Here is a 24,207-nt window from a genome sequence, read left to right as displayed (position 1 = left end):
TTACTTCCTGGATTCCAAGGTTTCGCGCTCCGAGCTGACGCGGTCCTTCAGGGCTGAGGCTGCCACGCTTGCAAGCCACCAGCCTGCGCCTATCGAGACATGAACAGCGCCACGTGAAACCGACCGGACTTCATGCAGCTGCAGTGCGATGGTCCCAAAGTAGAAGGCAACTCCATGCAGTGGTAATAATGTCGCGTATACACCGTAATATGAGAAACAGGCCGAATCTCCGATGGGAATTCCGACTAGGCCGGTGATCGAGGGCTGACGGTGACGAGCACAGCCTGGACAGCATGCTCCTGTAAGAGTGTGCCCAGGTCGACGATGAAGTCATGGGAGTCTGGATCTCGACGCATGTTGCTGACATGTCTTGGAATTGCGGTCGCTGGAATTGGGTGTTGGGAGATCCAAAGCGAGGGACGTGCGGGACAAGAGGGCCCACAAGAGCGGGCACCAAGACCGCGACCGTCGAGACCACACCTGTTCCCAACCTTACGTGAACTGACATGCCCGCCGTTCCCAGCGTGCCCCCGCGCCGGGACATTACTTTTGCAAAATAGATGGCGTCTCATTCGTCCGGATGCAAGTTACTTGTTTGGCCCTGCACATAGCCACCACGACGCGTCCAGCCAAGCCGCGCCGAACGTTGAGTCCGCTGGCCCTCACTGGTACCACCTCTCTGCGCCAGACCCTTCACCATGTACAGGCGGGAGATCTCACTTGTTATCGCGGCCCTCTGGCGTTCGTGACGCGTACTGCTTGCACAAGTTGTGTTGTCATATCGCGAGGTCCTCACGGTGTTTTGCTATGCCCAGCCGGTGACTGACGGCTCTCCGCAAAGCCGCCGCATTCGGCCAGGCTTGTCCAACCACACATCAGCAGTAATACCGTTGGGTTCACCTGTGCCTGCGAGGTACCTACCTCCACCAAACTAAGCCAGGCTGCGTGTACGTAGCCATGCTTCTGTCAGCATCTCTCTAGGGGGCTTGGAGCTGTATCTTGGAAGGCGGGTGATCCGGGCTCCACCATCTATAAACCTCTTTGTCCTCTGCTGCCGAATCACTATCGAACTGCATATCCCTTACTCACCTCAAGACATCTTCTCCTATTGGTTTGGCTACTTGAACTCAGATCAATAGCTTCGTGATCGCCTCTAGAGACGACGCCATCAAGCCACGCTTTCAGCTAGGCGCTGTCTACTAGCCTTAAACATCGAGCCCTTTGGCAACCTCGAGTGTTCAGCAACGATCAACGACCTCTCAGTTTCAGAACACAAGAGATGAAGCGCACAACAAGTTTGGTCATGGGCCTCTTGGCTCTGGGTAAGCCCCCAACAACAGGCTTATCTTACCACGGTGCTAACCCTATCTAGCCTCCCAAGCCACAGCGCAAGTAGCCAGCGTCTGCCCTTCTACCGGTGTATGCTATGGCCTCAACATTCCCGAGCGCACAGCATCATCTGGATCAGGAGACATCTTCTTCCAGATATCAGCCCCAAGCAACTATGAGTGGGTTGCGCTCGGCCAAGGCAGTGGCATGCCCAACTCCAACATCTTCGTCGTGTACACTTCAGGATCTGGGAACAATGTCACATTGTCGCCGCGATCGACTAGCAGTTACCAGCCTCCCAGCCCCAACGATGCTGCTCAAGTCACTCTACTCGAAGGCTCTGGCGTTTCAAACGGTGTCATGACCGCGAACGTGAGATGTAAGACTGACAGCCAACATGACATAAACACAAACTGACACGTGACGCAGGCTCAAACTGCAACTCCTGGTCTGGCGGCACCATGGACTTCACCAGAAACAGCGGGAGCTGGATCTTCGCCTACCAATCCTCCGGCGGGCCCAAGAACGACGACTCCACCTCTGCGCAAATCGACCAGCACTCCAACCAGGGTGTCTTCGACTGGCAGTTCGCCCAAGCAAAGGGCGGTTCAAGCGTTAACCCCCTCGTCAACACCTCACCAACCGGCACAACAGGCGGCGCAACACCAACCAACTGCCGCCAGCGTCCTTCCGGCGCCGCAGGCACAGGTAACGCCAGGCCAAGCCAAACCAGCAGCAACAACGACGACGACGACGATGACGACAACTACGGCCGCCCAACCTCTCGTCCTACATCGCGCCCCAACGGCCCCCCAGGAGACAAGCGCTCCCCCTCCCCCGACAAGGGCGGCAAAGACGACGACGACGACCTCCCCTACTGCGACACCCTCCCCAACGGCGGCGCCACAGGCGGAAACTCCGTCCAAACCATCAGCTCCGGCGCATCCGTCAGCCCCTCCAAGAAACGCACCATGCTAATCGCACACGGCGTCCTCGCCTCCCTCGCCTTCGTCATCCTCTTCCCCTCAGGCGCCATCGCTATCCGCCTAGCCTCCTTCCCAGGTATCGTGTGGCTGCACGCTGGCTTCCAGATCCTGGCTTACATGGTGTACATCGCGGCCTTCGGAATGGGTATCTGGCTCGCGCTCCCCATCAGCGGAGGTCACTACATCTCCAGCTACCACGCCATCATCGGTATCTTGGTGTTCTGCCTCGTCTTCTTCATGCCTTTCCTCGGAACACTACATCACATCTTGTTTAAGAAGACGCAGCGTCGCACCCTTACTTCCTATGCGCATATCTGGGTTGGCCGTATTGCGATTACGCTTGGAATGATTAACGGTGGACTGGGATTGTTGCTCGCGGATAACTCGCGAGATGGCGCGATTGCGTATGGTGTTATTGCGGCGGTTATGTGGCTAGTGTGGGTTGCGGCGATGGTTGTAGGTGAGGCCAGGAGGAAGAAGGCGGTTAGGGCGAAGAACGCGCAGAGGACGGATAAGGTGCAGGAGGAGAGGAGGGAGAGCGATAGGAGTACGGAGGATGTGGAGTTGGCGGGTCATTATAGGCCGGCTAAGGGTCAGCAGTAGGGTGATTGCTGATTGGAGACTTGGTGGAGATGTTGTGAGCGGGTATGCACTGAGTAAGGGGGAGGAGTGTATATAAGTGTAGTTGACGTTTCCTTTGTTGTATCAAGAAACATTATTAAACACGTTCAAACATCCATTTATCCATCCACACCTCCTCCTCTCCCTCCCTCCCCATCCATCCTGCCCCCTACCGCCTGCCCATCCCCCCCAAAACCCTACTCGCCGCCCTACTAACCTTAATCACATCCCTATACGTCAAACTCACCCTCGTTCCCCTCACATTCCTCCCTCCATTTTCTTCAACCCCTTTCCTGCCTTCTTCACTCAGCAACCCCCAATTCGCAACCGTCTTCGCATTCAAATCTTCATCGATGTCTATGGAAGAGATTCCATGCATGAGATCTCTGTATGCGCGCCCCGTGGTGATGAGTAGAGAGCGGGGTTCTTGGAAGATGCGGGTTGGGAGGGTGAGTGGGGTTTCTTGACTCTTTGCCTCGTCTGCGTCTGCGTTCAGAGACTGAGACTTTTTTCCATTTGCGTCGTCTTTCTTTTCTTTGATGTCTCCTTTCTCTCCCTCACCCCCGCTCTTCTCCAACACATCCAGACACAGCCCCCCTCCCAGACTAACCGTCGCAACGACCTCAGCATACGCACCACCATCTTCATGTGGCATAATGCCCTCACCGGGTTTATACTCATTGACAAGCACATGGTTTGGTTGGCCGTGGGGCGTGTGCTTGAAGATGCCTAGGTCGGAGAAGCGGGGTATGATGGGCGTGGTTAGATATGCAGGTAGAGGGGCGGCGAGGAGCGTGTTGTTTGATGTGAGAGTTGAGGGGAGGGCTTGGAGACGGCGGTGGGTGAGGTGTGTCCATCGCTGGGCGGGGATCTAAATTGATGGGGGAGGGGAGGTTAGTTGATGTTAAGGGGGATTAGGAGGAGGCATGATTTGAGACGTGGATGTCATGCGCGGTGGCAATGGGTGTGGAGATGGAATAGTGTGCATGGAGTGAGGTGGGGTAATTGAACTTCCGTCCTATGTGCAACGTGATATTCGAGCGTGGCGACCAGGAAAATCGACGAGGAGAACACATACCTTCTGTAATATTGACGCTTCCTCCTCGTGACTTATGAAGTTCGGGATATAGTAGAAATCCGGTGGCAGACCCGCAATGCGGAAAGCCTCCAGACCCGTCTTGTCGTCTACGGGTAGAGAACACATAATTGTTGCTTGAAAATGGGAGTTTGCAATAGGATTTGACGGCCTTGCTAATTAGTGGCAATGTGTTGATGTTGTGTGATGTACACGGGTGGCAGGATGATGTAATGCAGCTACCTATCAAACAACCTTGAACGCGCCTCCGCCAGTTCGAGCTAGTCGCGCGCTCACGTGCGAACGCTACCTACGCTTCACACCACAATACATGGGAGTGCAATAACATTGATACGCACATTAACAGTCCAGTACAGTCTGCGGGGTTTCATATTACCATCTGACGTAATTTCCAAGGTGTCATGAATCATGCCAATTTTGTAGCTCCAACGGACTGTGACTGGTTATACCAGCCCAAGCATTTGAACTCAGCTCACGTAATGTGTCGGCATCAGTTTCAGAGTAAAAGGCACGGAAACGCCGTGAGGCTTGACAGGATGTTATGGCTCAAGATTCGCGGTAGCAGGAAAGACAAGCTTTGCAACATTTTTCTCTATAATAACATGTCAACGATTCGGAGAACGGTAGAAGTGCAGCAAACATAAGTACGTGCATTGAGCGAGTGTGCAGCCATCAACACACTGTGCGAAGTGACTAAAGGCCAGGTGCTATCAACAGTCTTTGACCGCTTACTTTCCCCGCCTTGAGCAGATTCCATGCCTCTTGCACCTTATCCAGGCCACCGAGAACATGAACGGGCACAGGCTGCAGGCGCCCAGCCGCGAGCTCACTTTCCAAGAAATCCCACCACACCCACGTGGTAAAGTCGCGCGTCTTGGGGTCAAGATAGACATCCATAATCGGCACAAAGTTTGCTTGAACTCCAGTGGGCAGCTCCACCCCCGGCCGCAAGCCCATTGTCGACAGAAAAGAACCTCCTCCGTGCGCAGCCAAGACAGCTCCCAACACAGGCTGATCCTGGGCAGCGTCCGCAGCAGCCAAGACGGCTTCGAAAGGTCCTATATCTATAAGCTCTTGCGTTACTGTCGGTGATTTCCTGTTGATAAAGTGCACAGCACCGAAGGACTTCACAAGCTGCGCATTCTGAGCAGACGCAACGCCCACCACTGTGTAACCTGCTCTAGCAGCCAGATAGGTTGCATAGGCGCCGAAAGAAGAAGAAGCGCCCCAAATAAGCACCTTCTTGTTCTTGTTCTCGGGATTGGGATGTTCTGCTGGCTTCTCAAGGTGCAGGTGTATGAAAAGTGCACTGGCAGGATAGGCCAGGCTGGAGATGGATACCGCAGCTTCGAAGGATACTTGTCCAATCTGCAAGGCCAGGTTGTTAGCAGACTGTTGGTTACAATCGCGAGACTTGAGCTGGACATCTCGTCCCCTTACCTTCGCTGTCATTTATTGCGTGGTGACTGCATATTTCTGGTATGCTCCAAATCGGGGATCGTTGCGGATACTTCCAGCGCTGTTGGTGACGATGCGGTCGCCCTTCTTGAAGCCGCTGACCTCTGTGCCAACTTTGACGACCACGCCAGAAAACGATACTGCACTCGGCTTAGCAACCATGTTCTATAGCGGAGGCCACTCTGCTGGAAACGGATACTGACTTCCAATGATAGTGGGGTAATTCAGCTGATACGGAAGTGTTCCCTCTTGGATCTTGTATTCTGCTGGCTGGGCAGCGACTACTTTGACCTGTCATCATGTCGTTTGTCAGAAACTCTGCATAGAAAGGTGAATGCCAGGACGAATGAACTGGCTTCCCCGTTCACATTCCTTACCTCGATGAGAAGTTCCTCTGGGCCCGGTTCGGGGATATCGGCTGGACCGATTTCGACCTGCTTCCCTACGCCTGGCAGCCATGCCGCTTTGTTCTGATACTCCGCCATCGAGATGTTGAGAAAGAAGTGATTGGAGTCTGTCAGAGAGGTGTTGAGTGTGAGTTTCTTTGTTCGTGTATCGTGAGGTGGCAGAGCGTTTATATTCCCTATCTGAAGACATGATCAGGCACCGTTCGTCCAATGCATGTCTGATGCTTCGGCTACCAGCTTTGTAACACTACCGGCTTAGCAATTGCGAGAATAGGCTTTACTATCACAATGGTGCCAAGATATATTGCCGGATTACGAAGACGCTCGTTTGTAGTGTGTTGTAGGCTAAACACCAAAATCCGCACAGACTCTACGACACACTAGAAACGAGCTCCTTCGTAATGCTACCTAGTGCCTCGGAAGATTTCCGCGCTTCTCTCATAAGCAGACCCACGCCGCCTCTGGTCCGGATACATCATGTTCCGAGAAACCGTCCTGTCATCTATGCGTAGAGAGCACGTTATGCTTGCTCGATACTGACGCAAGGATGGTGGGCGGCCTTGTCAGCTTGTGATGATATGCGCATGTTTGTTGGATGGGGTTGAGTCCGAGATGGGGTTGAGTCCGAGATGATGTAACGCAACCAACAAACGACGCGTCGCCAGTTCGAGCTAGTCGCGCGCTCACGTGCGGACGCTGCTCTCTTCATCACTCAACCCGTTGGGACGCAGTATGATTCGAGAATTCAGTTATTGGAGTGGTAGGGAGATACATTGAAGCTCCGTACTGCATGCAGCATGTGCTGATCTATGAAAGTCGAAGAGTACCCAGCCTCAAACTCCAAACATCCCATACCAAAACATCGTTGGAATCTAATGTTCACGCTCGTTAAACAAAATCCTAGACTCATGTTCATCATATTCATGCCATGACCACCATCTCTGCGTCAGCCCACAAACCTGAGGCCAACACCTATCTTAAGAAGGAAAACGCCATAAGCCTGCGGCGGAGAAATACTCAACACCAAGAACCACCTAACCCCATCACAATCACATCACAGCACACCCGCCAGGGCCACTTCTTGCGCGGCGTCTCCTCCCGCCCCCACCCGTAGCCCCGGCCCCAGCCTCCTCCTCATCCGCATGCATCATCTGCGCCTCTCTCGCCCTTCTCCTCCTACGCCTCGCACCCGCCCCACCCACCCCCGCCTCCTCATTCAACATCATCCAATCCGCCCATTTGCGCTCCAGCCTCGCCGCAGCCGCAAAGTCACCCCTCAAAACCCGCTTGGTATGTTCCTCAACAGTCGGCTGCCAGTTGTGGAAGCACTTGAGCTTGATGATTTCACTTGGGTACGTCGCGACTTTACTCGCAGACCGCGAATTCGGTCTTGTAATCTCCGCGTTTCGGGATAGGACTTCGCGGACGCCGGTCCAAGTCACGTTTGCGCAGTCGTAGGCTTCGATGCGGAGGCCTACTTCGGGGCGTTCGGAGTTTGTGAGGCCGCGGGCGAGACGGTTGCGGTTGCGCAGGCCGGAGGCGGCTTCGGCGAGGACGAGGTCGGAGATGCGTGTGTTGTCCATTTCTAGAGAGGCGAGACGCGTGCAAGCTTTGAGGACGGGGAGCATGCCGACGTCGCCGAGGTTTTCGCAGTAGGAGATGCAGAGGTGGCGGAGGTGGGGGGCGCAGGCGGACTCGGATAGGGTCTTCAGGACGTCGTTTGTCAGGTTGTCGATTTCTTCAATGTCTAGGTGGGTGAGAACGGGGACGGTGGGGAGCAAGCTGGTTAAGGCATCGTCGGTCAAGCCGCCACACTTTGAAATCTGAAGACCTTCTAGATACGGGACGTTGTGTACAAGGGTCTTCAGGCCAGCATCCGTGATGCTGCGGCAGCGCGTAAGGTTCAGGTGCTTGAGGTTCCTTGGTGGGACGATTGGGCGATCGGTAAGAACGTCAACCTCCTCATCTACACCCTCAATCAAAGCAGCCAGTGCTTCGTCGTTGAGACTGTCGCAGTTCTTCAGGTCGAGCCTCTCAAGAGTATTGCGCTTGAAAAGTGCGACCATCAGCTCGACATCGTCCCAGCCTCGCACCTCGCCTGCCCTGAGATCGCGCAGCTTCGTACATCCCTCAACAACCTTCTTCAGCCCTCGGTTGTCAATGTTGTTGCACCATGAAATGTTCAAGACTTCGACTTTCGGACAATGTGCAGCAAGGATCTTCATCGCAGCGTTCGTCGCACCCGCAAGACCCGAGAGATTGACGTGAACGAGGCGACTGTTCTGGAGTAAGAAGCAGTGGATAGATGTCCGATCAATCCGGCAGCCCTGAAGCGAGAAGTTCTCCAGGTTCTGGCATGACTCAATGAAGCCGTCCTTGCCCCAGTGTTCTCTCAGCTGTACGCAGCCTCTGAGGTTCAAGTCTTTCACGAACGGACCCGCCGATGTGATGATGTTGACCAAAGCATTGGCAGAGATGTCGCGGTAGAACTTGCTCGTATCGAGATCGCTCCACAGTTGACCATCAAAGCACATGGTATGCCACGACTTGGAGACGCGCGAACATCGCACAACCTCCTTCGGCTCGAGGTATCTCAGGATCTGCATGCGAATCTCAGTGGGCATATCACTCCAGAAGTTGAAGTTTGCCCGCTTCTGGACCTTGTGGACAGGTCGCGAGAAGTAGTCGTTCTCGGCTTCGATGCCGTCTCGTGTGTATGGTCGTCGGGCGGAAGGAAGAGGTACCGAGGACGGGATATCTGGTGTTTTCATCCGCAGACGAGTCCTCTCGTCCCAGAAGGGCGTGCCAGGTGGGCTGTTGGCGACCGAGGTAGGAGCTGTGGAGAAGCCATTCGACAGCTCTGAAGAGTAAGAGCTGCCGAATGAGTTTCCATATGGCGAGCCAGGCGATGCGAGGGAGACGCAAGACATGGATGCCTTTCCGCCGCTTCTCAGACTGTGAGAGCGGGGTCTACCCAAGTTCGCCAGACTCGAGGACGAGCCCATCCGTTGTAGGCCCATCAGAAGGCGCTGTCTGCCCTTGAGCTTTGGCTGCTCGATCATGATGGCGTCTGATGACGGGGTTCCCGGCGCGGGATGCATCTCGCTGTGGTCGACGACCACGGAGTCGATGGACAAAGGCTCCATGGTGAAGCGTGGCTGTGCGGTACGCGTTCTCGGCGACAAGCGGGATGGGGCGGGGAAGGTGGAGGATCAAAGAAGTCGAAGACCGAGGGAGGATATCGTCACGTCTACTGGAGCAAGATGGCAGGCAGAGAAGGTGGGAAAGGCCCCGTACCAGCGAAAAGGAACGAACGTAAGAGGAGCTGACGCTGACCCGGTGGTTGGGTGCGCGGTTTTTGATAGCTGAGCGGATGGCGGAACGCGCAGTTCAGTGCAGTCTAGAAAGGCGGGGATATGGCCCGTGTTATGCGGCGAGCCAGAGGCCGATCAATAGCCTTTCGGTTCAAGAAGGGGTCTTGGCCGTTGGCTGACAATGCGAGCGGGCATCACTTGAGGGCATCTGGGTGCGATGCTTATGGTGTGCGACCAAGTGACGCGAAGGATGCCAGCAGCAGCGACGTGCAGCTCTTTCATGTGCAGCGAGCTGCTGTTGACCAATGTCTTATCGTTGCTATCGCGTAGATCCGGAAGGCCCGATTGGGGGCGCGCCACGTGCGGCCTCCGATGTCACCAGCGCACCTCCGACGAGAGACATTGGTCGCTTGACCGTTGAAGCAGTGTCGCGTGAGCTGATAAGAGCCTTGGATTACAGGCATCTCATTCATCTTGCGAGATAGATGTTTGCGTCAGATTCAAGATATGAAGAGAAAGGCATCGGCATTCAGGGTCAGGTCTCCAACCTGCAGTCGGTGTTATGCAGGGTCAACCAGCAGCAGCCTTTTTGCGTCTAGCCGACATCCACGACCCGCCACTCGTACAAATTCCGCCAATCTGGATGTCTTCTAGATGCAGAGGCTCCGCCTTGGAACTTTTCGCCCCAGACGCCAGGCAAAATACGTCCTTGGGCCCAACGGCACATGGACCATTCAGCCGGGCTTCTCCATGTTTCCTGACAGGCGGGTGAGGATTGCACCAAGCATGTTGTAGCTGTCTGTTCATTAGGTTTGACAACAAGAGTTTGTTGATCTTAGCGTGAGGACCTGGCATAGTGTTTGCATCTAGAATTGCTGCAAATCTAATGATGCAGATTTGCGCTGTACTCCATGATATTAATCCCCAGGGCTAGCTCACAATACTCCAGCATGTTGTAGACCCGAACAACCCCCATCCATATCCCACTATGCCGCTGTCTCCCCCGTGCAATACTTCAAAAACTTGCCATGTGCCCCCGGCCAATTCTCCTCACACTTCGCCTTGACCGTCCCCACCAACATCCTATTCGCCCTAATCTCCACATCCTCCACAAGACTCCACTCGCATCCCTCAGCACCCTCTCTGTCCTCCTCACTCAACCCCTCCGTTTTCAAACACCTCCACGTAGTCTGCTGTGTAAGCCCCAGCGGCGCCTTGATCGTCCATAAAACGCCGTCGTCGAGATCAGTCATGTGGGCGTCGAACTTGACGGTTGTGTCCCAGAGACCGGCGGGCAGCGCGTTCATGTGGTCGGTTATGCGGTAGCATTTTGCGTCTGGGTTGGAGGGGTCGCTGGGGAGGTCTTCGTGCGAGGCGTACTCGGGGTCGAGGCGGATGAGGAGGACGTGGTTGTGGAGGTGGGAGACGGCTGTCGCGAAGGAGACGGAGCGGGGGAGATGCGTTACGTGGTGGAGGGTTGCGGTTGTGTTTAGAGCTGGAGTTTATTAGGGAGGTAGAGTAGAGTAGGGATGAGGGACGTACAGAACATGGCTGGTGATTTGGCTTGTTAGCTGATTAGATGATGGTGAGGGTTGCGATGAGGCACAGGTTGCGGCGCGGATGTTGTTCTATGTAAGTCCTATTGTCAATTGAGCACGAAGAGATTATGGCAAGTATGGCAGATCTCGAAGACCAAAAGCAAAATTATCGGCGAGAAGCTTGAGAGAAGCTAAGCTTATGTACGTCGAGCGCTCGTTGATGATGCTTCTACAGTTTCACGGCAATAAGCGACGCGTCTCACCCAGGCACAACAATCAGGAATAGGAATATAACCACGTTAAGATTTGTGCAACAAAGTGCAACAAAGAAGCCACATCCAGCCCCTCGTGATGATATTGATAACAAAAGCAAGTAGCCGGAGCTTGGTGGTTGACCTATGGCACGCATCGGAGTGCGGAGCTTCAGTCGACGCGATCGGGATCCGCGGGGAAGCTGGGAAGCCTGGTGGCCAAGCCCTGCAGCGCGTCTCCGAGCTACCACGCCGACCACGACCTTCATTCTTCTAGTCAGGCCACTGCTTTGACAAGTCATAAAACTCGTTCTTGGACACCTCAATTGAAGAATCTTCATCTTCATCTACACATACGCAATGGATATTCTCACGCAAAAGACGCCCACGGCGCTGGCAATCGCACAGGCGGTGGGCATCACAGGCAGTGTGTTCCTAGTGGGTAAGACACTCTGGCACCCAATGACCATCTCAATCGTGGTCAATGGGAAGATATACCGTTAAGAGGATTGATACTGACAAGTATACCAGGCTCCAATGTCTCCCTCTCCGTCGTCGGCATCCCCGCCGCCATGCAGGCCCCCGCACCCCTCGCCGTAAAGCAATGGTACACAATCTTCACGCGCGGCGGCGCAATCGCCCGTCCTCTTGCTGCTATCTCAGCGCTGGCAACGGGGTACTTGGCTTATCACCGTACGTTTAGTCACATCCCATCTCCCTTCCAACCCCCCAAGTCCCATTCCATTCACCTACGATCCATCCAAACCTCAAGCCACCACACATCTAACAACCCAACAGAAGACCGCACCTCCACCCCCTTCCGCCTCAACGCGCTCGCCACCCTCCTCCTCCCCTCCATCGTGCCCTTCACGATCCTCGTCCTCGGCCCCACAAACAACAAACTCATGGCCAAGAAAGACGAGCTCGCCAACGCTTCTCTGCGCGACAAGCACGTCGAGCAATTTGCCAAGGAAGGCGAGACAGTCAAGGAATTGATGGACAAATGGGCTAGTTTGAACTTGGCGCGCGCGCTGCTCGTCGGTGTCGGTGCGGTGTGTGCTGTTGCGGCGGGTGTTGTGGGCAGGAGGGAGGTCAAGGAGATTGGCAGGTTTGCGGGGTGGGGACGGTAGATTGGATGTGATAGGATGCATGGATTATGGCTCGGAGGGTAGATGAAATTTGGATATGAATCATGGCTTATAGGGCAGATAAAGATATATGGAGATTATGATACACGAATACATGCATTGATCAATATAGCTCAACTTGAGTAGTAGACCAAACTCAGGAGAAAAGAGGTTCGCATTGGAGGAGAAGCTTCTGCTTGTAGTAAGATGTGGCCTGGGACTTGTGAAGCGCGAATCTCTGGGCTGGCTTAGGTATATATCTAGGTTTGCGGAACACTAATAATGACTAAGATACGATAAAGGCTCTGTGCCTCAATAGAGAAAAGACGTACCCCTTTACTACTTCAGCACACCGCAATCCGTGTAACTCCATAGCTTAGTCTCTACAACATCACGTAGCACTCCTCAATAACAACCAACATACAATCCACAAATACATTTATTCATGCACTTGGCTATAACGATTCACCCATCAACCATTCAAATAACCCCCACCATCCACTCTTTTTAGTTAACTTTAGCCTGAGCAAGGCTGTTAATCTGCTGAGCACCATCCTGAATCTTGCCATTCGCAGCTTGGAAACGGCACAAGTTGCCAGAGCGCTCCTGGACGTTGTTGTCGCATACGAGTTGGTCGTTGGCTACGCAGTTGAGAGCGCCGTTGCCTTCGTTACATTAGTACATATCTCTCACTCATCTGTCTCTCTCTCGAAGTAACTCGTCTGGGTCTCAGGGTATTAGGGTATTAAGTATACGTACAAGCAGCAGGTCCACCAGGCACACACTTTCCAGCCGCACCGTTAACAGTGCAAGCATCCTGCTTGAGAGATTGCTCAGGAATACAGCATGCGCCGTTAGCTGCCTGACGGTTCTCAAGCACGCTGCGGGGGGTGTTGCGGACGTTTTCGACGTCGGCGATGGCGGCGGAGGAGACGGCGACGAGGCCGAAGAGGAGGGCTGTGATGGAGAACTGCATTTTGGCGGTTTTGGAGTAGTTGGTTTGTCGGGGTATTAACGTTGATTATTGATTCGAAAGTCGATTGATGGATGGTGAGTGAAAGTAATCTGATCCGCACAGCGGGTAGTGAATAAAGGTAAATGTAGATGTGAATTGGAAGACTGGCTTGAGAAATGATTTACGGGCTGGCGTAGATGCGAGCTTTATACTTGCTGTGAGAGGCTCCTTCTTCTGAGTACATGGCATTGATACCTATTTCGCTGCTTTCCATAAAAGGTATCCAGGGACGGTGATCCTGAGGCAAGTCGCAGGCAGTCGATCATGCACATCTCAAACCTTTGGCCGGGTGGTCGGGCCCTGGCGGGTCTGGTAAACCGAGGGATCGCAAGCGGGCGAAACAATGATTATTGTGCGTAGGCAGTGTGGCCGAGGTGGAACCGGTGTACTGTTATTGCTAGTCTCGCGGGTTGCAGTATACTTACAATGACCTTCTCTCGTGGACTAGCACCTTGGTGGTGGTACACGAAAATCGCGTTCCACCCCATCTCTCACCAACGCCACACTACCCAACCACAAGCGTGCCGTCAAACCCGAGTCGACAAGCGAAACCGAAGCGCTGCCTTGCACTTGAAACACTTGCTGCCTTCTCAAACATGCGGCCTTGGGGACCTCGGGACCTTAGGGACCTCGGGATCTTGGGGAATATGTAAAACGCAGAAGAACCTGCGGTTAAACGGCTGATTTAGGCGACGGGTCTGTGACATGCAGGTTCAGGCGCTTCCAGGCGCACAAGGCATGACGGTCGTGAACGAGTTGAGCGTGAAGACCGAGGAAAGCTTTGTCTGAGTGCAAGCGGTACCGATGCGTTGGTTTCGTCGAGGGCGATTTTGCGTGGTGCGAGAGGCAGGGTGAAACTGTCGGCTGAAGTACACCGCTCTGGCGTGTAGTACTGCTGCTGCCCAGCACCAAGAGGGATATCTCGATAGGGTTCGGGAGAGTTTAGACATTAGAGAGATGCGGTACGGGTATCTGCGCATAACGTCAGGACTGAAGGTTGCCACGCGCGCATGCAACGCCGGCGCTGAACACGATGGTATCTGCACATATCGCTTGCGCAACACCGCTGACTACGCTAAAGATCCTGCTCAAGTTCGCCAGAGTAAAGAACATGTCCCCGGGCTGCGCCACAGGTCCTGCGACGTTGACGAGAGACCTTGTTTAGACTGTGATACGCCTACTGTAAAGACAAAGTAATGTAGATGGATGTATGGTACGTTTAATCCGGAAGTAGATACGATTTGCCCATTCATACGTGGACTGTGATGAATCATCCGATATGCGGAAAGTACTGCGACCACTGTGGGACGTCGAACGCCGAATCCGGGAGGTGAAAGACATCTAGGAAACATTCGACGATGATGAAAGTTCTACAGAAGATGTAAAATAACGCAAAACTTGCAAAGAACGGCCTGGTAATTGCCTTGCAAAGGAAGTAAATGCGTCGTCGCTGTGGAGATAATTCGTCAACAGGTTCGCTCAAGACTGCGAAACACCAAATTCCAAACACAAATGGAATACCCGACAACAGAATAGTCAGGCTGCTGATTTTCCAGAGTAGCTCATCCGTCTGGCCGCGAAAAGATCGGTTCCAAACAAGAAGATGTATAGCGCCGTAAAACAGGCCCGCCAGAGGAAACCCCAGGAGGGATGAATGCCACTCCGCATCCGAATCCGTATCGAATATCTTAGGCTGATTACGCAGACGCACCTTTAGATAGTCTTCATTTCTTAGTATGGTAAACAGTGGGGTACTGCGTAACTTGAACTTCATAGCGGATTCTGAAGCTAGTTGGAAGCGTTCGAAATCTACATCGGTGAACCTCGCGTATCTGTTCATGTGTTTCGTCGTGAAGGGGATAGCAAAGCCGTGGTATACGGCATAATATGGGCTCGAAAGCTTTGGATCCTTCGATCGCTTGAGTCTGATGTGTCTCGAGCGAAGATAAATGATCGCATCATCAAAGTCAGGCGTCGAATCGAAATGTTCATCCTCCTCCTTGTCCACAGGTGACCACTTGACATAAGGATATTGTTGGCTGATAGCTAGGAAAGCGATTACCGAGTGTGCGTCAACATCTGTGAGAATGGTCGGCTCTTCAACATCAAGGGGCTTATGCCACCAAAATAAAAAATACATGAGCAAGGTACAGAGTGCATGCGCGGCGGTGTTGATCTCCAGTAACGAGATAGAAAGACCTTGAGCTGACCGAGTTGTACACTGTACGCCAAACCACAACGCTTGTCCGCAAGTCACAAGCTTCGTGAACGCATTCGCCTTGCTCTTATCGACTATCGCAGATTTGGGCACATCCGGGAGAATATCAGGCGTGTGGTCGGCGAGGAATTTGAGACCATGCAGTGTTAGTGTCATCCTTTGTCGCCCACCGGGAAGGTAGTTCAGGCCCAGATCCCGAGTATCGACAACGAAGCCGCCCATTGTGGCGTATAGGGAGTGTGCCCGTGTCCAAGGGTATCTTTTAGGTTTAAGATCAAGCTCCAAATCCTCCTGCTGGAAAGACTGCCTAACTTGTTCGATGGGTCCTGTCTTGATTTTAGTCCATTTCAGGTTGTCAGAGAACCATCGCCAGACAAGATTGAGTTTTGTCGGTAATGTCTTGATGAGACTGGGAGATTCTGGCTGTCCAAAGGCCCTCCTCATCGTTTTCCCAATTTCGTTTGCCGCTATATGCTGACGGTAGGCAGTCAAGACGACCTTGAATTAAATCAACGTTGGCCAACCGTGCGGCAGAGTGATCAGACTCACCCATTCTGGGGCAAAGATTGCTATAACCATCCAGCCTAACTTCCGCCGGGTTTGCGGTGCGATTCGCCAGGTTTGCGCCTTCACATCGTCCGTTTCATGCTCAGGGATGTTCAAGTGAACGGATGTCCAGACGCACAGGATCATCGTCAGTAGAGAGGACGAGAGTATGGAGAACGTTCCGCGAACCAAAGGCTCTGGCTTCCAGGTGTGGTATTGTGTACCGTTGGGTAAAGTCGTGTTCGCCATCTCGTCTACCGCCTTGTCCAAAGCTGAGTACAAGCTGCGTGCCCGCGATACGATGTGTGGGATCTTCTCTGTTTGCTTGATGTCGGACTCGGAGCGTCTTCTTTCTTGTGTTGGTCGAAGGCCGTGGTCAATTAGGGAAGATGGAAGTGAATCAGTTCGGTTTGCTATCGGTCAACCGCTTTTCAGCTGGCAAAAAGGTGGCGGTTGTGACGTCGCAAGGTTGAGGCCCCACTCGCACCTGAAAGCGGACAGACATGCAGGTCGCGAGCTTCTCACTTGCTTATGGGATGGTGCCAAGCCTGATGGTCATAGGATAAAGATTTGCGGTGTCGCACAGCAGTTTGCGCCTCACAACCCGTAGACGAATGTGAGCCTATCGTCGCCCTCCCTACCAGCTCGCGCAGCCTTCTCAAGCCAATCCGCGAGCCACGCAAGCTTGGTATGCGACCGCGTCACATTGATGGCTTGCCTGAGCCATCGCTGTTGCTGCGGCACCGGGCCTCTGCCATGCAGCCTTTCGGCCTCGACGTCATCTTCGCTCCACTTGCGCAAGATGTTCTGCCGCGTCTCGTTCTCAGCCTTCAAGCGTCTCAGGAACAGCACATAGCCGAGAGCTGCTAACGCGACAGACGCAAGTGTCCACCAGAACGGAACGATGTAGCCACCCGCGGCATACTTTGGTCGGAACAGGATCGCTGAGATGACTCCAGCGAGGTTGCCCCAGCCATTGATACCAAGCAGCAATGCGCGCTTGCCGGGCGACGGCGTGTTGCCCGATATCCAGGCCACAGTGAGGGGAGATGCGACGTAGGTACCGGAGAGGAGAATGTTGAGAGCGATGTAGCGAGGTATTGCCCATGAGCTTGGCAACAGCACCACGATTACCAATCCGGCTACCATAATGAACAGACCAAGCAGTATAGGCTTGAGGCGTATGCGATGTTTGTCGCTGTAGCTAGCTGCGAAGTACAGTACTATGGCTCCGCAGATATGTGGCGGTGCAGTAAGCAAGTTGATGAGCGCAGGATTCGCCTTCTTTGTCAAAGGTGCCAGTACAAGCGGGAGGAAGACAGAGAAGGCGTAGACTGGGATGGCAGATAGAACGTTACAGGCGAGGATATGCCATATCTTCGTGTTGAACACTGATGAAAGGACGTCGTGAGGGCTTAAACCACGATCGTCGACCAGCTGTCGCGATGGCGTGGCTGAGGAGATGGAGTGCTTGGACGAGTCGAGAAGACCGCGCGACTCCTCATCGTAGGTTTCTTCCGCTTCTCGATCGTCTTCTTGGACCGCTGCCGGCGCGTTCTGTATGTCTCTGTCTCTCACTACACGCGAAGACGCATATCGACGCTCTTCAGGTGTGAGGAACCATGCTGTCTCCACACTATGTGGCAGCCAGAAATAACCGATGAAGGCCACCACGATAGTGAGAGTGCCTTCCAGCAGAAACAGCACCTGCCATGGTCTCCAATCTTTGTCCGAACCTCCATCGCCGTTTCCGAAGTGGGAGAACACTAGGTAGCTTATAAGGCCCCCAAGCGCACCACCGACTGCCGCCTGGCCGTAGAAGAAGGAGAGCCGTCTGCCGAATTCGAAGCGCGTGTAGAAGAGGGAGAGGTAGGTAACAGTGACTGGATAGAAGCCAGCTAGAGAAAGTGTTAGCTCGAAGTCTGGAAAGGAAGCGACGGTTGAATGAGGAAAGAGCGAGTGGGAGGCTTCCATACCTTCAAGACACCCGATGAGGATGCGCAGCGTGTACAGCTGCCACCTGTGCCTCACCCACGCATGCAGCGCCGTGCATACCCCCCAAAGAAGCATACAACTGGGCACCCAAAGCACCATGCCATACCTCCTCCCCAGCGCCGCGCCCAGTGGTTGCAGCGCAACGAAGAAAGCGAAGAACAGCGCAACAGCCGTATTCAGCGCGCCCTTGTCCAGCCCGATGTCCGCCGTGAAATGCGCAGACTCTGCATTTCCAATCTAGCATTCATTAGCAACTGTTCTGCCTCCACAATACGCGTATACGTACATTCGACTTATCCAGCGCATTAAACAGGAACAGCAACGCCAGAAATGGCAGTAGCAAACAGTCCAGTTTCCTCAACGTCCTCTTATGCAACCGCGCATCCACAGCGTATGACTCCTCCAGCTCATCCGGCGGCATCGTGTCGTGTTCCGTTGCAGAGGCAGACGAAGCTGCAGTGAGCTCGTATAGCTGGTGCTCATGGTCGGCCATATTGTCGGGCGCCAAGAGCGAGCCCACGCGCATGCATCACAGGGTCTGCGACTTCGGATGACCTCGGTCTGTGTCGCGGGCAGTAACGGGTTTGGGTAAGTGCAAAATGATTAGAGTCAACAGAAGGATGCATGATGGAATGGTGTGGAAATGTCAGATGGAGATACGGAAGATTAGATGGGCGGTTGAGCTATTGTTTTGGACCCTGAGGGCATGACGTTGTTGATTGGAAGGTTTATGGGGGTGCTGGGATTGGCGCTGGAGTGGGAAGGCGCCGAGGGTGGCTTATCGATTACCACCGAGATTGAAGATTATCGTTTGTTACCTAGGTACTCTCATGACTTTCTAACGTGACACAATGACATTCGACGCATCACATAACCTTGGTCTATTGCGCCATCCCCTCTTCCCGCTTTCCAAACGCCTTAACAGCCTCGTAGTACAACGTAGCAGTCGCCTCACACGGTCCCTTTGCCTTCTCAGTCGCACATTGGTTGAACATGTCCGTCTTGAAGTTACTGTCGGTGCGCGCCTTCATCGCATCGAAGCGGCCTTGTTGTTTGTAGTTGCGGTAACCGAAGTCGTGGCGGTAGCAGGAGTTGATGACTGTGATATCTCCGTTAGCTACGGGCATCGGTTTGACGGCGGAATATCGGATCACATATGTGAGATGGATGAAAGAGGATATAAACACATACAGTCGAATCCAAACGGATTATCTGGGCTCGCAGTGCAACCATTGCTATCCCAGTTCAGTTCTGGAGGGCCGACCTTTCCGTTACGGTTGGCGATGAACTCGGCGATGGAAATGTCGAACATGTAGCTGTCTGTGACTTGCTCGAGGGTTCCCTGACGTTCGACAAGTTGCGCAGGCGCGGAGACCGCAAGAGAAGCAAAGCCCAGGATGGCGGTGATGATAGTGGACTTCATGGTGAGTAGAGTTGAATAAAGCGTTCAGGATTGAAGTCAACGTATATGAACCTAAGCTAAGCTACACCTCACTTTATACTACGTACACCACGATGCGTAATGTCCCGATGTTTGCGCCGCGGGGCCTCCCCGGTCTTGGAGTCTTGTGCCATTATGGGTACCTGCATGTGTGCTTCGGAGCAGATCACTTGCATATGAAATGAAGCACTTCGTCGAAATAGGCCCTTATGTGCTGGAAGCGTTGTAGTAGGTAAAGAAACAGCATGCAAAAGGACGGAAGAATACATGCGCATGCCAGATCTGTCAGATCTGTCCGTTGTCACGGTCTTATGTCGGACTTGCCAAGAGGTATGTAAGCAGGTGATCCGAGACAGCCTCTTCAGCCGCGCTATCACGACCGCAGTCGTTGCGCATGTTGTTGATCGATATTTCGCATTAGTGAGTATGGGGAAAAGTTGGAAGGTCACGAGTGAGGAAAGTGCTTGTAGTGTCGTGGTGATAAGAAGGAAAGCAAGATTCAAAATTGAGTCTACGCAAAGACGAGGCAGATACTGCAGGTGGTTGTAGGTACTGACACGTCTGATATCGATAACCAGCTTCTGCAATGACAAGTCTCGTCAAATTGAAAGAGGACTTTGCTAGAAGTAGCTGGGTACGCATCAGAACATGGCAGGTCGACTTATGACTGCGTGCCGACGAAACGCACTTTCGAAATGCCGCTCGGGAGCCAGTCATAGGATGCAATTGCCGTGGGTGTGTCGTCCAGTTTGACTGTCTGAGGAGTAATAAACCCTGGAGGCTTGAGCTTGGTAAGCTGAAGAGATGCCCCACATGTTCGTTCTTCGTTGGTTTGATAAACACGGCTACCTTTGACTGATGCGGGGTTGTCGCTCTGAACACGTTGGGTCCTCTCTGCAACTTGTCCAGCTCATGCTTCCTTCCTCGTAGTATCGTCAGCGAACCCGAGATATCATTTCAACATCAGAAACGCCCTGTAGTCATCACTCCACAGATCACCATCCTTCGTGCAATGCCATTGAATTGTCTATGAGCATATTCCCACTACTTATACAGTGTCATCGGCTCTTTCTGGTCCTTCCATTCCCCTCGCTTACAACTTGCTGATGAAGAGACGGGCAGCGAACATGCGCAGACGCTGGGGGAGGATGTACTTGGAGAAGATGTAGATGAGCGATGGCAGGAGGATGAAGGCCACGGTGGTCTCGTTGACGAAGAAGAAGGGGATGAGCTGGGGCATGGCCGACTTGAGGATAGTCTGTTGTTTGTATTAGCTTCCTTCCCTCATTCAACTACGTCCTATGTCCAATCTCACCATCTGCTGAGGGCCAACCTCGGTCTTCTTGTTCTGGCTCGCGATGAAGGCGGGGCGCGCCAGGGCGGAGGGGCGGACGGCCATGGGCGCGCGGGCAGCGGCGGCCCTGGAGAAGGGGCGGAGGAAACGGGCGGCGTTCATGATGGGCTATCTGGAGTTTTGCGGGTCAGCGCGCTGCCGTGGGGGTCCAATTGGCGGGGCTGAGCCTGCGAGAGGGGGAATTGACGCACTGGACGCGATGGTCGAAGCCTGGGGAGATGAGGGGAGATGGTGTTGCGGTCGCGGGAGTTTCGGTGGTGTTGCTATCGTCGTCCGCAAAAGCTCGCACAGCTGCGATCCCGGAAGTTGCCGCGTCCGTGCGTTGGCTTGGCGCTGCCTTCCCTACCAACTCCGCACTTCCCCACGACTACTCATCTGTATCACACATGGCGTCTTTGGAAGCTCTTGAGACTCCTATACTGTCGCCTCCACCCAGCGCATCCCCTTTCACGATAGCCTTTGCTCATGTTCTGGAACGCCCCTGCTGCACGCCGCCGGACTGCCTCACACTAGAGTTTAAGGTTTGCACAGTACTCCAAACATGATGATTGGTGTAGACAATGTCGGATCTCTTATCCGCATGGATATCACAGACCTCTACAGCTTCATTTCTGGTCCTATTTTACATGACGAAATGAGCTAGTGTTGGCTCTTCCTTTCAACCGTGTCAAGTGCGGGGGGCCTCATATTCCAACCTATGTAAAGGTGAAGCTTACTGCACTCGTGTGACATTTCCTCACCTGCCCTTGATTTCAAAAACACCAACATGGCCATCGAGAAGATCATGATATTAGGAGTAAGACGCGGGATGGGCTGACTGGTATCGAATGGCTAACATGCGCAGAATTGGGAGCTTTGCCTCACCATTCTTAACGCCCTCTTCCCACATGAAAAACGACAAGGAACACCCAGATATCAAGTCACTGTACTCACTTATCTTTCACAAACCCTCAGCCTGCCACCTCACGTCAAGGCCTCCGATGTACAGCACAAGAAATCCGGCTACTCGTCCGCTTCACTACAGTCGGTAATGACTGGGCAAGACTTGGTTATAAGCACAATGTCAGGCGGAGATGCAGAGCAACAGATCCGCATAATAAACGCCGCCATCGCCGCCGGCGTCAGGCGCTTCATCCCTGATGAATTCAGTCACGACAGCATGAACAAGCAGATTCAGACGCGCATTCCAAAAGATGCCGGCCGAGCGAAGGTCATTGCTCATCTGAGGAGTATGCGGGAAGATTACCCATATTTCGAATGGACAGCGATTGCGACAGGATATACGCTTGATACCCAGCTCATCAGCGGCAACATGGGGTTCGACCTCGAATGGCATAGCGCGACTATCCATGGCATCGGTACTGAAGCTTTCGCAGCTTCCAGTCTGGAGAGAGTAGGGCGAGTCGTGGAACGCGTCATCTCACACTGGGACCAAGTCAGGAACCAATACATATACGCTGCAGGCGTCATAACGTCCGCCAACGAGGTCCTGAGATCTACTGAAAAGACGACTGGCCGTGAGTTTACCGTCGGAAACCACGATGTCCAAGAGTGTGTTGCAGAGGGAGAGAAAAGAATAGAGAAAGGATTTCCCGACTCAGGCATGTTTCTGCTCGAGCGGAGCGTGTTGTATGACGAACAGCTCGACGCTTTAAGGCCTTTCAGGAATCGCAACTCGAACTATGTACTAGGACTCAAATCAGAGTCGGTTGAGACTATCGTCAGAACCGCCTACGACGACTTCAAACACTACGGCAAACCAGGATGCGGATGTTCAGCTTGATACCCCACTTAACGTCAGTTTTCTATACCATACCATCAACCTCATGCCTAATTCTACCTCGTCTCCCCTCCAATCGCACTGCCTACCCAAACCATACCAAAGCCCTCCCCCGCAAGATCCGCATATCCCGCATAATCTCCCATCTCCACACCCACCCCCTACCCGTCCTCTTTCCCGGAGCGGCAGACGAACAGTCCTTCATATAATTCAAAAGTCACCCTTACCGATCAGGAACGATGTCGTGCATACACCCGGATAACGCCACGTCGTAGATCCCGTTCGGCATCGCTTGGACCCTGAGTTCGACCCAGCCTCAGGATACGAGGCCAGGATTGTGGTATGGAGGGATACGCGGGATACGAGAGCGCATGGCGGGCCATTGTGAACGACGTTGCGCATGAGTAATTTCCTGGACATCTTTAATAAGGTTCGAGGAAGTGTGGATTTCGGAGGATGGGGACGGCATATGGACGGTGTTGTTCGTGATGGGAAGCGCGAACGGCGCGCGGCCTTCACGATACCACTTAGGACGCGCGACGGCAATCACTACTGATAAACCTCACCGATATGAGTAACATTTTATACCCCCCACCTATTATTAACAAAATCTCTTCTCCACTTTGCCTGCTTTCCCTCCCCCATCCACAACACACATCCCCTCCCCTCTTTACCCACCAGCCGACGACGGCCGAAAACCTCGGTCAAAACTCCCAACATGTGTCCATTTCTACACCCATACCCAACTCACACGGCCTCATCCACGTTACACAGCCTCGTCACAGCCTCAGTTTCGGGCTGCAGGATCTGAGACCCAACGGCAAAAAGGCTGAAACACCGCATGTGCGGGAGGCGTTATTTGGGGTCTCACCGGCAGATGTTGACGGTGAGGGTGGTTGCTGGGTGAGTAGAATGGGTGTGGAGGGGATGTGGGCTGGAGGATGTGTTGGTTGTTGTGGTTGTGGTTTTGGTGTTTGGGTGAGTTGGTGACCGCGTGAGGTGGCAGTGCAGGAAAAAGACGAAAGTGTCGGATGTGGCTGAGCGTTGGGCATCCTTTTTGCTTGTTCCCGCACCGCTCGCTGCAGGTCCAGTCGACCAAACCAACGTCTTTTTATTTTCCTAAGCACGTTTGCTCAACAAGTTTCTATTTTTCCATCACCCAAATATAGCCAATTCAACACTTTTCAAGTCTATGATTGTAAAACTTCTCAACGCTTTGTTCAATGTATTGCAACACAACTTTCTGCAGGAGAAAACAAGTCTATAAACGTTTTTGCGCTGCGCAAAGTAAAAAAAGGTCGGGACTAAACTACGTTCTACCTACGTTGGTTGGCAAAGTAAAGGGAGGTGGGGATATCGCTGGTGTGTGTGTGACAGTGTGACATGTCGAGGGATAGAGATGATGACAGAAAGGCTATGCTGCTACTACTGAAAATGCTGGGAGTCGTGCCTTCGTGAATGCCGAGATTGATGAGTGAACGCTGCTGCGGGAATGGGAACGCTATAAACAAGAACGCTGGAAAAGGGGGTGTAAATAGTCGATGCGACGACGACGACGCTAGATTAGACGCGAAAATGAGGAAGTTCAGATACCCGTACCACACCCACCCGTGCGATAGTCGTTTTGTGCTACCTACCCTTTCGTGGATGTACCGTAGAGCCGGTGACGCCGAGAGAAACCCAGGACGCAATTGTTGCTTGTGAAAGAAAGTCTAGAGGTCGAATTTGGAC

At 53.3% G+C, this 24,207-nt stretch overlaps 12 protein-coding genes across 12 annotated transcripts; 3 read left to right on the top strand and 9 right to left on the bottom strand.

The window, feature by feature from the left end:
• Positions 1-1,279: 1,279 nt before the first annotated feature.
• J4E85_011323 (uncharacterized protein) lies at positions 1,280-2,918 on the top strand (the record flags this gene model as incomplete). Its single annotated transcript, XM_051475526.1, has 3 exons — positions 1,280-1,322; positions 1,373-1,708; positions 1,759-2,918. The coding sequence occupies 3 exons, from the start codon at positions 1,280-1,282 to the stop codon at positions 2,916-2,918; spliced, it is 1,539 nt and encodes a 512-aa protein (XP_051320664.1).
• A 215-nt stretch (positions 2,919-3,133) lies between these two features.
• J4E85_011322 (uncharacterized protein) lies at positions 3,134-4,140 on the bottom strand (the record flags this gene model as incomplete). Its single annotated transcript, XM_051475525.1, has 3 exons — positions 3,134-3,145; positions 3,184-3,795; positions 4,015-4,140. The coding sequence occupies 3 exons, from the start codon at positions 4,138-4,140 to the stop codon at positions 3,134-3,136; spliced, it is 750 nt and encodes a 249-aa protein (XP_051320663.1).
• Positions 4,141-4,725: 585 nt separating this feature from the next.
• On the bottom strand, positions 4,726-5,484 carry J4E85_011321 (uncharacterized protein; the record flags this gene model as incomplete). The annotated part of the gene is made up of 2 exons (XM_051475524.1): positions 4,726-5,451; positions 5,473-5,484. The coding sequence occupies 2 exons, from the start codon at positions 5,482-5,484 to the stop codon at positions 4,726-4,728; spliced, it is 738 nt and encodes a 245-aa protein (XP_051320662.1).
• On the bottom strand, positions 5,485-5,975 carry J4E85_011320 (uncharacterized protein; the record flags this gene model as incomplete). Its single annotated transcript, XM_051475523.1, has 3 exons — positions 5,485-5,630; positions 5,694-5,781; positions 5,868-5,975. 3 exons carry the CDS (start codon positions 5,973-5,975, stop codon positions 5,485-5,487), a joined length of 342 nt encoding a protein of 113 aa, XP_051320661.1.
• A 971-nt stretch (positions 5,976-6,946) lies between these two features.
• On the bottom strand, positions 6,947-9,043 carry J4E85_011319 (uncharacterized protein; the record flags this gene model as incomplete). The annotated part of the gene is made up of 1 exon (XM_051475522.1): positions 6,947-9,043. The coding sequence occupies one exon, from the start codon at positions 9,041-9,043 to the stop codon at positions 6,947-6,949; it is 2,097 nt and encodes a 698-aa protein (XP_051320660.1).
• A 1,154-nt stretch (positions 9,044-10,197) lies between these two features.
• Positions 10,198-10,760, bottom strand: J4E85_011318 (uncharacterized protein; the record flags this gene model as incomplete). Its single annotated transcript, XM_051475521.1, has 2 exons — positions 10,198-10,706; positions 10,754-10,760. 2 exons carry the CDS (start codon positions 10,758-10,760, stop codon positions 10,198-10,200), a joined length of 516 nt encoding a protein of 171 aa, XP_051320659.1.
• A 600-nt stretch (positions 10,761-11,360) lies between these two features.
• Positions 11,361-12,130, top strand: J4E85_011317 (uncharacterized protein; the record flags this gene model as incomplete). The annotated part of the gene is made up of 3 exons (XM_051475520.1): positions 11,361-11,442; positions 11,532-11,693; positions 11,799-12,130. The coding sequence occupies 3 exons, from the start codon at positions 11,361-11,363 to the stop codon at positions 12,128-12,130; spliced, it is 576 nt and encodes a 191-aa protein (XP_051320658.1).
• Positions 12,131-12,634: 504 nt separating this feature from the next.
• J4E85_011316 (uncharacterized protein) lies at positions 12,635-13,103 on the bottom strand (the record flags this gene model as incomplete). The annotated part of the gene is made up of 2 exons (XM_051475519.1): positions 12,635-12,792; positions 12,887-13,103. The coding sequence occupies 2 exons, from the start codon at positions 13,101-13,103 to the stop codon at positions 12,635-12,637; spliced, it is 375 nt and encodes a 124-aa protein (XP_051320657.1).
• Positions 13,104-16,503: 3,400 nt separating this feature from the next.
• On the bottom strand, positions 16,504-18,394 carry J4E85_011315 (uncharacterized protein; the record flags this gene model as incomplete). The annotated part of the gene is made up of 3 exons (XM_051475518.1): positions 16,504-17,804; positions 17,979-18,138; positions 18,188-18,394. The coding sequence occupies 3 exons, from the start codon at positions 18,392-18,394 to the stop codon at positions 16,504-16,506; spliced, it is 1,668 nt and encodes a 555-aa protein (XP_051320656.1).
• Positions 18,395-18,782: 388 nt separating this feature from the next.
• On the bottom strand, positions 18,783-19,324 carry J4E85_011314 (uncharacterized protein; the record flags this gene model as incomplete). Its single annotated transcript, XM_051475517.1, has 2 exons — positions 18,783-19,000; positions 19,093-19,324. The coding sequence occupies 2 exons, from the start codon at positions 19,322-19,324 to the stop codon at positions 18,783-18,785; spliced, it is 450 nt and encodes a 149-aa protein (XP_051320655.1).
• Positions 19,325-20,435: 1,111 nt separating this feature from the next.
• Positions 20,436-20,798, bottom strand: J4E85_011313 (uncharacterized protein; the record flags this gene model as incomplete). The annotated part of the gene is made up of 2 exons (XM_051475516.1): positions 20,436-20,600; positions 20,658-20,798. 2 exons carry the CDS (start codon positions 20,796-20,798, stop codon positions 20,436-20,438), a joined length of 306 nt encoding a protein of 101 aa, XP_051320654.1.
• A 664-nt stretch (positions 20,799-21,462) lies between these two features.
• On the top strand, positions 21,463-22,479 carry J4E85_011312 (uncharacterized protein; the record flags this gene model as incomplete). The annotated part of the gene is made up of 2 exons (XM_051475515.1): positions 21,463-21,492; positions 21,541-22,479. 2 exons carry the CDS (start codon positions 21,463-21,465, stop codon positions 22,477-22,479), a joined length of 969 nt encoding a protein of 322 aa, XP_051320653.1.
• Between the last annotated feature and the right edge of the window lie 1,728 nt (positions 22,480-24,207).

Source organism: Alternaria conjuncta, assembly GCF_024043145.1.
Source record: "Alternaria conjuncta strain BMP 0040 chromosome Unknown scaffold_33, whole genome shotgun sequence".
Lineage (NCBI taxonomy): Eukaryota > Fungi > Ascomycota > Dothideomycetes > Pleosporales > Pleosporaceae > Alternaria > Alternaria conjuncta.
This window is presented reverse-complemented; position numbering and strand designations above follow the sequence as displayed.